This window comes from Sceloporus occidentalis, unplaced genomic scaffold (assembly GCF_023333645.1).
Source record: "Sceloporus occidentalis isolate IW3139 unplaced genomic scaffold, rSceOcc1.0.p SCAF_7, whole genome shotgun sequence".
NCBI lineage: Eukaryota > Metazoa > Chordata > Lepidosauria > Squamata > Phrynosomatidae > Sceloporus > Sceloporus occidentalis.
The window spans coordinates 26,632,271-26,645,790 of record NW_028316987.1 but is presented as its reverse complement, the minus strand read 5'-3'; the positions used below and the strand labels follow the sequence as shown (position 1 = coordinate 26,645,790).

The 13,520-nt window shown below is 40.7% G+C and overlaps 1 protein-coding gene across 1 annotated transcript in view; it reads right to left on the bottom strand.

Annotated features, from left to right (window-relative positions):
• Positions 1-13,520, bottom strand: part of SPMIP7 (sperm microtubule inner protein 7) — a 97,206-nt gene that overhangs the window by 66,494 nt on the left and 17,192 nt on the right. Inside the window, exons 3-4 of the mRNA XM_089532286.1 lie at positions 8,294-8,367; positions 7,720-7,858 (exon numbers count right to left, since the gene is read on the bottom strand). Coding sequence (XP_089388412.1) covers positions 7,720-7,858; positions 8,294-8,367 — 213 coding nt within the window. The remainder of the gene's footprint in view (positions 1-7,719; positions 7,859-8,293; positions 8,368-13,520) is intronic.

The following is a 13,520-nucleotide window of genomic DNA, read 5'->3' as shown; positions in this document are numbered from 1 at the left end:
CTTTTGCTGCGGACATATCCAAAAAAGCCCTTTTTATTGTTCTTAACCTCTCTAGCAAGCCTGAGTTCATTCTGCGCTTTAGCTTTTCTGACTTTACCCCTACACATTCCTGCTATTTCTTTGAATTCCTTTTTTGTGATTTCCCCCTTTTTCCATTTCTTATACATGTTCCGTTTCAAACTTAGCTCGGTTGAAAGTTCCTTAGACATCCATCCTGGTTTCTTGAGACACCTCCCATTTTTCTTTCTCACTGGAACTGTTTGAAATTGTGCCTTCAGTATCTGTCTTTTGAGAAACTCCCATCCAGCCTGAACTCCCTTCCCTTTTAGTATTTCTGACCACGGGATCACCCTCAATACTTCTCTAAGTTTACTGAAATCCGCTCTCCTAAAGTCTAGAATGTGTGTCTGACTATGCCTGGCTTTTCCTTTCCATTGTATAACAAACTCCAGGAGAACATGGTCACTTCCACCTAATGATCCCACCACTTGCACCCCATTAACCAAGTCATCCTTGTTGGTTAGGATCAGATCCAAAATAGCTGACCCACTTGTTGCCTCTTCCACCTTTTGGACCATGAAATAGTCTTCCAGGCAAGTGAGGAATTTGCTAGACCTTGTGGATTTGGCTGAGTTTGACTTCCAGCAAATATCAAGGTAACTGAAGTCGCCCATCACTATTACATCTCTCTTTTCTGACTGTGTGGTCATTTGTTCTAGAAAGGCATCATCCAATTCCTCAGTCTGACTTGGGGATCTGTAGTAGACTCCCACCGTAACATCCTTGTTGTTTCCCTGCCCTTTAATTTTTATCCAGATGCTCTCCACCTGGCTTCCATGATTGATGTCCTGGATCTCTTCACTGGTGTAAATATCTCTGACATATAGTGCTATTCCTCCTCCTTTCCTGTTTGGCCTATTTCTCTTAAAAAGGTTATACCCCTCTATTTCCACATTCCAATCATGAGACTCATCCCACCAGGTTTCAGTGATGCCTATTATATCATATTTGCTTTGCTGTACTAGGAGTTCAAGTTCATCTTGCTTATTTCCCATGCTCTGTGCATTAGTGTAGAGGCATCTCAGACCACGGGTCCCATTTACTTGTTGCTTGTGCAAGTTTATTTGCCTCCCACTGTTGTGTCCTTGCACTTTTTTTCTCGTTACCTCTATGTCTGTTTGACTATTTTCGCCATCCCTTCTGCCTTCCTTAATATTGTCTCCCTCCCCCACGGAACTCAGTTTAAAGCCCTCCTGATCAAGTTCTTGAGACTGTTGGCAAAGACATTTCTTCCAACTGGCGTGAGATGCAACCTGTCCTTTGCAAGAAGTCCCTCCTCATGGAACTGCAGCCCATGATCAAAGAATCCAAATCGTTCTCGGCGGCACCATCTGCGGAGCCAGTTGTTCACATCCGCTATTTTCTTCTCCCTTCCTGGACCGTGCCCTTCGACTGGCAGAAGAGACGAGATGACAACCTGTGCATCCATTCCTTTCAGCTTCCTACCAAGCGCCTCATAATCCCTTTTGATGTTCTGCAGGCTGTGTCTTGCAGTATCGTTGGTTCCCACGTGGACCAAAAGGAAGGGGTATTGGTCAGTAGGCTTGACCAGTCTTGTCAGCCTCTCTGTCACATCACGGATCTTTGCCCCTGGGAGACAACACACCTCTCGAGACATCTTGTCAGGCCTACAAATCACTGCTTCTGTACCCCTCAGCAAGGAGTCCCCCACTACGACCACACGCCTCCTACGAAGTTTAGCAGCGGCTGTCCCCTTGGGTGGGACTCTCAGGCTTGCCTGCTCTGTCCCTGAAGTCTATCCATGCTGCTCTTCTTCATCCTCCTTGATAAGGGATAGAGCTTTGAATCGATTCTCTAGCTGCAAGTTCCCCAAACAATCCCTTCTTGGCCTACTTCTCTGTGTGACACTCCTCCAGCTGTCTGCCTCCTGTGTATGTGAAGTGACCTCCTCAGCTCCAGCATCTTCCTCTGCGTGGTATTCGTCCAGGATTGTTAGTTCTGTTGTGTCCAGGAAATCCTCCTGCTCCCTAATATGTTGAAGTGTAGCTACTCTGGACTCCAACTGCTGCACTTTCTCCTCCAAGAGGGCTATCAACTTGCACTTGGGGCATGTGAAGTTCTCCACGTCTGTAGGCAAGAAGAGAAACGTCCCACAAGTGTTGCAGGTGACTGCCGTGGTTCCGTCAGTGTCCATACTGAAAAGTCTTAGGAAATTACTGGAACAGGATTGTGGGCTTCCTCCGGAAAAAAAAATCCTCCATAAAACACCAACGTTAAGCCCCTGATGTTTCAACAATTTGTGGCAGTGTGCTCAATCGATTCTTGGATCTCTATTTTCTTGCTCTCTGTTACCTTATCAGCGGTATATAATCTTCCATAATATTCTGTCGCTATTTGTTTTATTTTTTCCTGCTGGTTGTATTCTTTCCCTTTATCTTTTATTTTCATTATTATATTCCTTTCCCTTTGTTTTTTTTTTTTTTGTTTTATATGCCAACCATTTTCCTATTTTATTAGCATGTTCAAATTGATATTGTTTTATATATTTTATTTTATTGGCCACTTGTTGAGTAATTTTTTGATTTAATTGATTCCTCAATATTTGAAGATCCTGGAGTAGTCTTTTGTCTTTGGGATTTTTCTTTAATTCCTGCTCTTTCCTTTCTACCTTTTCCATTATTTCTTTTTCTTTCAGTTTTTCTGCTTTCTTTTTCCTTGCTTCTTGTTGAATTAAATATCCCCTCATAACTGCTTTCCCTGCATCCCAAACAATGTGGGTTGGGGTTTCTGCAGTCATGTTTTCCAGAAAATAAAGTTCCATTTCTTGTTTCATTTTCCTTACAATTATCTCATCCGATAATAAATAATCTTTTAGTTTCCATGTATATTCTTTTTTCCTGCATTTAATTGTCATCCTAATTGAACAGTGGACTGATAGGGTTTTTGGTAATATCTCCATTTTACTGATGTCTTTTAACAATAACTTTGAGGTGCAAATTATATCTATCCTAGACCAGCATTTGAACCTGTCTGAATAAAAGGTATAATCTCTACTTTTATTGTTTATTTCTCTCCATACATCCTTTAAATTTAGTTGTTCTATTAGTTCAAATGCTGATTGAGGCAATTTCCCTTGATTCCCTCTTTTATCTCTCTGACCTGATCTATCTAACTCAGGATTCATTACACCATTCCAGTCTCCTGTCAATATAATTTTCTCATAATCAGAACCTTCTATCAATTGACGCAGGTTTTTTTTATAAAATTTTCCTTTATTATTTTGTGGTGCATATAAATTTAATAACAATATTTTCTCTTGTTGAGATGTTATCTCTATTGCCATATAGTGTCTATTTTTATCTTTAAACATTTCTTTTGCTTGTCCTTTGTTCCTTATATAGATTGTCACACTCTTTATCTTCTTTTCTTGATTCCCTACTGCAAATAGGTCACCCAATTTTTTATTTTGCAAAACATGACTCCTTTTCTTTGATATGAGTTTCTTGTAAGCCAACAAAGTCTATTTTTAGTTTTTCCAGAACATGAAATACCTTTCCCCTTTTAATTTTGGAATTTAAACCATTGACATTCCATGAAAGTAATGTTATTGCCATTTTCTGTTTTTAATTATTCCAAATTTAGGTCTCTAATATCTAGTTTTCCTGTTCTTTCTTGTTCTTTTTCTCCCTTTTTTACTTAAAGCATATTCTGGCGTCCTCTAATTCTTTTTCCCTTTTTCTCTCTCTTTTGGTTTTGTCATTTTGGGTTCTGATTCCTGCTCTGATTCTGTCTCTCCTTCTTCATCTGATGTTTTTTTAACTGAATCTTCTGAGCTTTCTCCTTCTTCCTTTGACTCTTTAATTCTATTTAACCTTTCGGATCTTGTCTTCATCTTTCTCAACCCTGTTGTTTTACTTTCTTTTTCATTTCTCTGTCCCTTTTCCCCTTCGGTATTGTCTGGCTCCTGTTTATCTTTTCGTTTGATTAGAGAGGCTTTCATCTTTTCTTTTGTATTTATTATAAATTTCTTTTTCTGAAATGCTAAACACTTCTAAATGATCACTAAAGACCAGGTGGGAAATGGGGCAGAAGCTGCCTCTTGGCCCAGCATTCGTTGGCGGATAGTAAAAAAGGAAAGGGGCGGCTTAAGACCTGTCATTGTTCCACTCTCCATAGTCCAGGGGCCAAGGCAAGGCCCAGGGGGAGAAGGGCACAGAAACTGCCCCTCGGATCAGCTCTTGGTCTTCCGGGGAGGCCCTTGGAGCCAGCATTTAAAGGTGCTGCTCTCCAGACATGCCCACCACACACACACAGCTGAGTCCCTGGGCTGCTCTTGGTCTTCCGGGGGGGGCTGTTGGAGCTGGCATTTAAAGGCGCCACTCTCCAGACACACCCACCACACACACAGCAGAGTCCCTGGGCTGCTTTCAGTCTTCCTACTAACTTATGTGACTTTATTATTAATTGTTCTTATTGCTCTTGGTAGCAAGTTTGATGTTATCTATAAATTACTTCAGGCTACTCCTTAGTGAACATGAAGAAAATAACTTTTCTTTACATGCAGAACTTATGATAGTGTCATTCTTAGTAGCGGGTTCTCAAGCTTGTTGTTATAATATACAATATACATATTATTTCAGATGTTATAAATTTACTATATTTAAATTCCCTCACTCACTTGGTTGACACAGGAAGCACCAAAGGAACACCTAAAAGCCATGGTGCCAGCAGCGATGGCACTCTTTCTGTGGTGCTTTTGGGGGCTCCTTTTTGTGCCATGGAAGGGCAAGATCAGGGCCGTGGCATGTGGTTGCTGCGGCCCCGATTTGGCTCTAAAAGTGGTGGTCTGTAAAGCCCTATGTAGAATTTTTTTTTCAGTGGTTTGATTATATTGCTTCTGGTCTCTGGAGTACCAGAAGAGTTTGCTCCATGACACATCTTCAAATATTTAAACAAGTCACTTCTTAACCTCCACTTCTGCCAGCTAAACATACCCAGCTTCCCAACCCGCCCCTCAAAGGGCATAGTTTCCAGAGGTGCATTAGAGACTGCCCTTTTGGGGAGGCCTGTATCCAGCCCTTTCCCCACCAGATCGGGGCCTCAGCTGCCACAGCAGCAATCTGTGAGGCCCCGATCCGCCGCTTTCCAGGCCTCAGGGAAGCGGCAAAAGGCCGCTTCTCCATGACCTGGAAAGGGGTGTCCTTGGGGCTCCATGCCCCAAGGACACCCAACAGCGGTGGGGACACACAGAAAGGTCCCTTGGCCCCTTTCTGCTTTGCGTCGCTGTCGAAGCTGTCTGAAGGCTGTGCCAGCGACGCAAAGCTGGAAGGAGCTCTGAAATGGAGTTCCTTCCTGCTATGCAGAAAGGGCGCCCTTGCACGGTGCTGGGACGTCACTTCTGCGCCTCCCCATTTGGAGGCGGCATGATGGCGACGCCTCCATGGTGGCACCCATGTAGAATGGGTGCTGCCATTTTGTACATCCCCAGGACATACTAAGGTTAGGGCATCTGGAATGGACTTCCTTTCCTAACCCTAGTATGTCCTGGAGATGTACTTTACGCCCGTCTGTAATGGGCCAGAGTTTCACCATTTAGATCGCCCTCCTCTGGACAAATTCCACCTTGTCAACATGATTTTTGAACTGTGGTGCAAACTGTGGTGCACAGAACTGGACACAGAATTCCAGGTGAGGCCCGTACAAAGTGGAATAGAGTGGGACTATGCTTTCCTTGATCTACATGCTATACTATTGATGTAGCCTAGGATGGCACTGGCTTTTTTAGCTGCTGCATAACACTGTTGACTCATGTTCAACTTGTGGTCTACTAGGACTCCTAGGCCCGTTACAAATGGGCCTTTGCGGCGCACCCATCACGTGCTAGGGGTTGGCCAAGGACCTAGCGTCCATACCGGCCTCACCTCTAGCACGTGACGAGGGCGTAAAGATGGCAGCGCCCTATAAACACGGGCGCCGCCATCTTTACGTGCTGGACGCTTAGCGTCCCCATGTCACACCCCGGATGTGATGCCGCGAGTGCGCAAGTAGCACCTCACGGCATCCCATCCGGGGCACAAGAAGAAGTGCCATTTTCGCGCTTCTTCTTTGCTGCGTCCGGGAACCGCGCGGTTTGGCTGCTGCACTTCCCGGACGCAGCAACTGGCGACGGAGGCAGAGCTCTGCTTTTCGGCGGTTTGTAACCCGCCCTAGATCACTTTCACGTGTACTGTTCTCAGGCCAGGCGTCCCCCATCCTATATCTATGCATTTCTTTCTTTCTTTTTTCTTTTTCCCTCCTTTTTATTTTATTTTATTTTATTTTTTGCCTGAGTGTACCTTACATTTATCCATGTTGAAATTCATTTTTTTTTAGTTTGTAACCTATTCAGGTCATTTTGAATTTTAATCTTCTCTTCTGGATTATTAGCCACTCCTCTTAATTTGGTGTCATCTACAAATATGATAAGCATGTCTTCTATTCTTTCATCCAAAACACTGATAAAGATGTGAATGCTTTGGATGGAAGAATAGAGGGCATACTTATAAAATTTGCAGATGACACAAAATTAGGAGGAGTAATTAATACCTTAGAAGAGAAGATCAAAATTAAAAATGTCCTTAAAAGATTATGAAGCTGGGCCAAAAGTAACAAAATGAATTTCAACAGTTTTGTTGTATGCCTTCAAGTCTTTTCCAACTTATGGCAACTCTAAGGCAAACCTATGACATGGTTTTCTTGGGAAGATTCTTGCAAGATTTGTTTGCCTTTGCCTTCCTCTGAGGCTGAGAGAATATATCTTACCCAAGGTCATCCAGTGGTTTTTCATGGCCAAGCAGGGATATCTCTATTAGAATAAACTGAACACTATTATTAGCCAAATAAGAGTTTGTTGTTGTGCCTTCAAGTCATTTCTGACAAATGAGACTAGATCCATTGAATCAAAAGATTTGTTGTTGGTTTTGTGTGCCTTCAAATAGGACCAGATCTTTTCTGTTCCTATTTGGGCCAGCTCTGTGTGGACTGGGGCTGTAGTATGCAGTTGCTGCAGCTCCATGGGGTGCAGCTCTGCAGCAGCCCCAATCCAATGTTTTTAGGCAGTCTGTTTTACCCCTTAGGCTGGGTCCCATTCAGGAAACATTTATGAAGAGCCCCAACACACAATTAAGCACCAGGAGGATTCTAAACAACTCAACATACTTTGCAACAATTGCTTTTCTTTGTTATAAACTTAGTGAATTAGGTTGTTGGTTTATCTGGACTAGTACTGTGCGTTATGATTGGCAGCAACTTTCTGGCATCTCTAGTAGAGATTCTTCCCAGTCCCACTTAATTTAATTTAATAATTTGTTTTATTTATATACCATTATTCCAAAGATCATAGCGGTGAACAGCAAGTAAGCTAATTAGCAAGTAAGCTAATTTGCCTCCAACAGTCTGGGTACTCATTTTAGCGACCTCGGAAGGATGCAAGCCTGAGTCGAGCTTGGGCCCTTTTTCTGGTCTTGAACTCGCAACCTTGTGGTTTTGAGTGAATGGCTGCAGTACAGGCATTTAACCACTGCGCCACTTAAGCTCATTTTCACTAAAGATGCAAGGAAATTAATCCGGGATCTTCCTGCATACAAAGTGTGTATTCTAATACCTTTACAATTTGTTACCCCCTACCACCACCTCAAACACCCTGTAAAAATCACTTACTTGGCTTATTTCTGCAGCTGGTTCATACCGTTTCATTGCAAAATTCTGGGAGACACAATCACCCTTCAGTTCTAGCACTGAATCTGGAGGCCTGATTTTTGGCAGTAATATTCTGTCCCAAGGAACTTCTTCATATCCACTTTGAAATGAAAGAAAGAAATTTAAAAAGCAATCATCACAGCTGATTATTAAAATCCATGAAGTCAAATAATTTACATAGCTTTTTTTAGAGATATACAAAACAGATCTTGTAACGCCGGTTCCCAAAGGTGTTTTTAATACACATTGATTACACATATAGAAGGGTTTTTATTCCTTTATTCACATGAAAATAGATAAGTATGTATATTAACCAAGTAAATCCTATGTAAATAATACTATCAATCTTAAATAAATAAAATATGGGATTTTTTTTTTTTTTTTTTTTTTTTTTTTTTTTTTGCATATTTGCAATGGAAGAGAAGCATCAAATAAATGCACATTATATATTGCCATCTGTCATTGACTGTGAAAATCAGTGTGCATCAGGGGAAGCAGGACATGAAAACAGACTTTAATAGAAATAGAAGCTAACCTTTGGGTTGTTGAGGTGTACATATATTTCCGGGCTTTCTCATCTCTGCAGGCTTCAGAAGAAGAATCTTTTGACTTCATTTTTAAAAAATAGTAAAAGATTAACAGCATGCAAGAGAATATAGAAGACCATTTTCTAAACTGTAATTGCTCAAGTAACATTTATAAGACTGCTACCCATAGAGTACCAACACAGAGAGAAATTTTACAAGTAAACTTTCCCACAATGTTCAGATTACTGAGTGGGTAGGAAACAGGAAAACATGTTGTCACATGCTTTCAAGTTGATTCCGACTTATGATGATTGTATGACAGGGCTTTTTTAAAAAACCCACAAGATTTATTCAGAGGACATTTGCCATGACTTTTCTTTAAGGCTGAGAGATGTGACTTGTCAAATTACTCTAGCAATTTGAGCAATCCTTTCTTAGAACTCATCTCATAAAAGGAGAGGCTTCACTTAGAATATTTCTGTCTGTTGCTGTCTGAACAGGTTGCTGTTCAAAGCTTGTAATTCTACAAATGTCTCCAAAATTCTATGACCTTGTTACTATGGAATAAATTCAGGGCTATTCAGGGCTTGTAGATGTGATTACTTTTGCAGGTGTATATACTATAATGTGATAATTTACCCAAAGGCATTTAGACCTTGGGGGATTGTTTTAGATCACATATAGGAAAACATGCAGGTAGAAATATGGGGGATGAGTTGAAAAATTTTCAGGTCTTAAAATTCTGCTTATTTTCCTATCCATATATATAAAACAAATGAAATTATTTGTATTTTAAGTACCTCATATAACCTGAGCAGAATATTTTACAATCAGAGTAAAAAACCCTCACCTGTTTGGTTTTTTTAAAAAACTTGCCTGCTTCGAGGCTGAGTGGATGGAGGGAAATGGGAGATGTTGCAGCCTGAGCAGAAATGTTTACACACAGAGACACACAAACACACACACTCCCCTCCCAATGCTAAGGCTGATTGAACACCTCTCCATTCTTCACTGGCTGAGCAGAACTTTGCCCTGTCCCTATCCCTGATTCAAGGCTCAGTGGAGAGAGAAGGGAGACACTCCAACCCCTCTCCTCTCTGCACACTTAGCATCACCTCACCTGGAGGCTGGTCTCCACAGATGGGCTGCAGAAGAGATGTTTGGGGAGGAGTGCTGTTCCCCCCCCCCCGGGTTGTCACCTGGTGCAGTTCACACCCCCTATATATAACTCTACAGGCAAAAATGCATCAACTATACACACATGTAATCATATACAATGTATGCCTGTCTGTCTGTCTAGATTAAATTTATTGTATTGCAATTAAAGATGCACACTTACAGAATGTTATTACTCAGTTTTATTATGATGAAGGACCTTTAATTTTCCTACTCTTAAACTGCTTAGGATAGCTACTTGCAAACACATGCAGCCCAAAGTGCCTTGGGGTCACAACAATTGCACAGAGGGCAGAAAAAGAAAGGGAACACTGAAATCCCAGAAAGTCTCAGAATTTAGCCCAGGATTTGAGGATGCTGCTGTAAGGGAAAGCTGTGTGGACTAAGTGTAGATTTCGGAGAGGGGGTTGAACTAAGCAGAGATGTCATGGTTCACTTATTCTGGTTATTTGCTTAGAGGAGACCCATGACTCCTCATCTTTGAAGCTGTACTCATATGTGGAGAAGGGAGCTTAGCAACACAACAATTCTCTTTTGATACAGTAACTTACCTGGTGAACATTTGGTGTTAGCATACCCTACACCCCTCTCACTGAATATGAGATTTCATACTTGATATCTAGCATCCAACATGTTTTTGAGAGGTCACAATGACCTTTGGAATAGTAGGAAGTTACATGTGTGAGAAGGCACAGTGGCCTGAAGACAGTAAAATGGATTTTCTTCTTACTTCATCGTTCCCTCCCTCAGACTTTGCACATTTCCTCTTGCAATAGACACAAAGCAAGTCTCACTGCAAAAGCAGTCAAAGAATATCTTTTGTGTTCCTAGCCACCCATCCTGTCCAACTATCTTAGGCTTGTCCCAGATCCAATCACTGTTTTGTCACTCTAAAGTTAAATCCATCAGCCAGTTTGGCCTCTTTTTTCAATTTCTTTGACCATTAAAGCCTTTGTTACATCATGTAGTAGCATCAAGAACCCCTCAAGGCAAATAGGATATAAATATAATCCCCAGCTCTACCTTGTGTGTACAAAGAGGGCCCTTCTCACTCTCTCTGTGGCACCCTCAGACACTATCTGAACAACACTCTGTTTTCCATGGACCTCTCCTCAGGACTGGTAATAATTATCACCCCCTCTGATTCCTGACTTCTTGCTATGCAACCTTCCACTCTTTCCTTTCTGTAAGCCTTGAATGGTTCTTAAGGTTTCATTGGCTTTCATTTCTAAATAAAAACTTTATATTCACTGAAACTTAAATATCTGCAGCTAGTACTGCTATACATTGGTGAAAAGATTCATGAAGTTACTCTCCCTTAGAGGACTCCCTTAGAACTAATAATTTCACCAAAATACTAAAGAGACACTGACACTGTTGATGAGCATCTGAATCCTATTTAAGGGTAACACTGATAAACTTTCAGTCTTCTGTCAGCAAGCGGGTAAGAATTTTAATCTTAACCATGCCTAGAATACAGCCCTGTTTTTGCAGTACATTGGGATACCCAGGGTTAAAAAAATACATCTCATTTTCAGGTTCATGAATTCTGGGAGCTAATGTTTGAGGCTGACAGGGTTCCAGTTGAAGCATCTTGGGAACTGACCCAAGTCATTTCATGGAACAATAGAATAATAAAATTGGAAGAGACCACAAGGTCTCCATCCACAAAGGCCAGGAGCAGTAGTAGGCAGCTTTTATCAAAAAATAATTTATGGCTTTTGATGCCTGTCAAGAATGATTGATGACCTATCGACTTCCAGCTGGTGCAGGGAGCATTCAGACAGAGCTCCAGAGAATGCTCACACTGCACAGCACACTAAATGTGGGGAAAAGGTTGTTAGATCCCCTAGGTATACAGAGGTACCTCACTGAAACAGATGGGCAGGAAGGGGTGGCGAGATGCCACCCCTTTCTGCCCCGGATCATTGCCATGGCAACTGCACACCTTTTCCAGAGCAAAAAGAAGCTGCTAAAAGCAGCTTCCTGGAAGGAGTGCGATTATGGCGCTCGAGCTCCATTATGATGCCCCTTCCACGGATCGCCATTTGGGCGCTCCAATGACCATGCATCATCATGGCACACCCTGTGTAAATGGGCGCAGACCAACATGGACACCCAGTCCATATCTAGTCCTACTTTTGGCCCCAGGCCGGCACAAAAGTGCCAGTCTGTTTACGGCCTACATCTCTCATATCTATAAACTTTTTAAACCAATCTACCACTGTAGATACTTGCAAGATTTCCATTTTTGCCAATATAGTAACCTGGCTGCTGTAACCATAAAAAAATACCAATTTCCAATATTTCCTTTCTATCTCTTTTTCCAATATATATGTCATATTTAAAAGATACAGTTCTGGTTCCATAAAAAAATTCTTTTCCCAAATGTCTTTTTTTGCCATATGGTTTGTTTTCCAGTATCTTCTAGCTATCTTATAATTCCACCACATGGGCAAGTATGACCCATCCTTTTCTTTGTATTTCCAGCACTTCAAATACTGACTTCCTTTAAGTATCTTAGACCCAGTACAGACCGCCGGTTTGCGGTGGCCTGGGGCCAATTCTAGGGTTCTGGGACATGCAGCATCCGCACACTCCAGAACCCTAGCACGTATGGAGGGCGCCATCTTTATGCAGCTCAGTCCACCCGTGCGCCAAGAAGAACTTGGTTTTTCTTGGTTCTTTTTGGTCCAGAGGGATGATGCGTGGTTTGGCTGCTGTGGCGTCCCTCTGGAGAAAAACTGGGTGCCTGCAGTCCACCTTTTCGGGGTACCGTGCTTTAATTTCCCTTCTCATTTCATAATCATACATTTTCTCTTGTCCCTTCATTTCACTTATTATACAAATTAACTCTGACATTCTACATAATCCTTTTCTCTCACCTTCTTATAATGTTGTATAGCATGATTTATATTTTTCGTTGTCTTATCGCTTCACCTTAACTCTTAATGTTAATATTTTTGTTAAGTCATCATTCTTTTTTCATAATTCGTTGATTACTATCTTCATTTCTTATGTTCCAGTTTTTCAGTGTCACTTATTTTCTCATTTTTTGTTTACTTCTTCAGCTGTTGATTTTACATTTTATAGCTTGAATTTCCATTTTAATTATTTCAATTTCTTAAAAGGTTCTTCTTTACTCCCCTTGTCTCTTCCTAGTAGTCTACGATGGGAGAACATTCTCTTTCAACTTTTGACATCAATCTATTATTAATCATACATGTTTGCCTGTCCATTTCTATTAGCTCATTTACTTTTTCTGCCCAATCTTCTATCTTTGGAGGTTCTTACAGTTTCCATTTTTTGGCTATTGTTAGCCTAGCAGCAGTAATTAAGCAATATTCTCCAGTATTTGTTTTCATCTTTTATTCTTAAGATCAATGTTACCTTCAAGAAGTAAAACTCCAGTTCCATGGGGAATTGTATCTTAAATATTTTCCGTATAGTCAAATGAATATTTGCCCAATATTTTTTTTATTCTTGTATACGACCACCAAGTGTGGTACAATGTGCCTATTTCTTTATGACACTTCCAGCATTTGTTGTTTTTATAAATCTAGTTCTTTTTATAAATCTAGTTTATAAATCTTGTTAGCTTAAATGGTGTATAATACCATCTATTAGTAATCTTCAAAAAGTTTTCTTTTAAGTCCTGCAAAGCTGGAAAACTGTTAGTTTTCCTCCACATCTTCTCTCAGTTCTCTAAAGAGAATGTGTGATCTGCATCTTACACCCATCTTATCATGTAACATTTAATAGTTTCTTTCTTCAGTTCTCTGTTTAGTAGAATCCTATAGATTTTGGATATCTTTTTTCTTTTTTTAGTCAGGTGTCCATATATAATTCATTGTTGTTCTTCTATCCCTTCATTTTTTATATCTTCTATATTTTTTCCCTTAATTTGTAAATAATTGAACCAATGTATCTTTTCTGTTTTCTCTAATTATTTCATCTCTCTGTTTTAATTCTATGTTTCCTTGGTCATCTTTCTTTATTGTTTCTTTATATGATAACCAGTCCTAATTTCATAATTTCATCTGTCAAATAAAGCCTTTG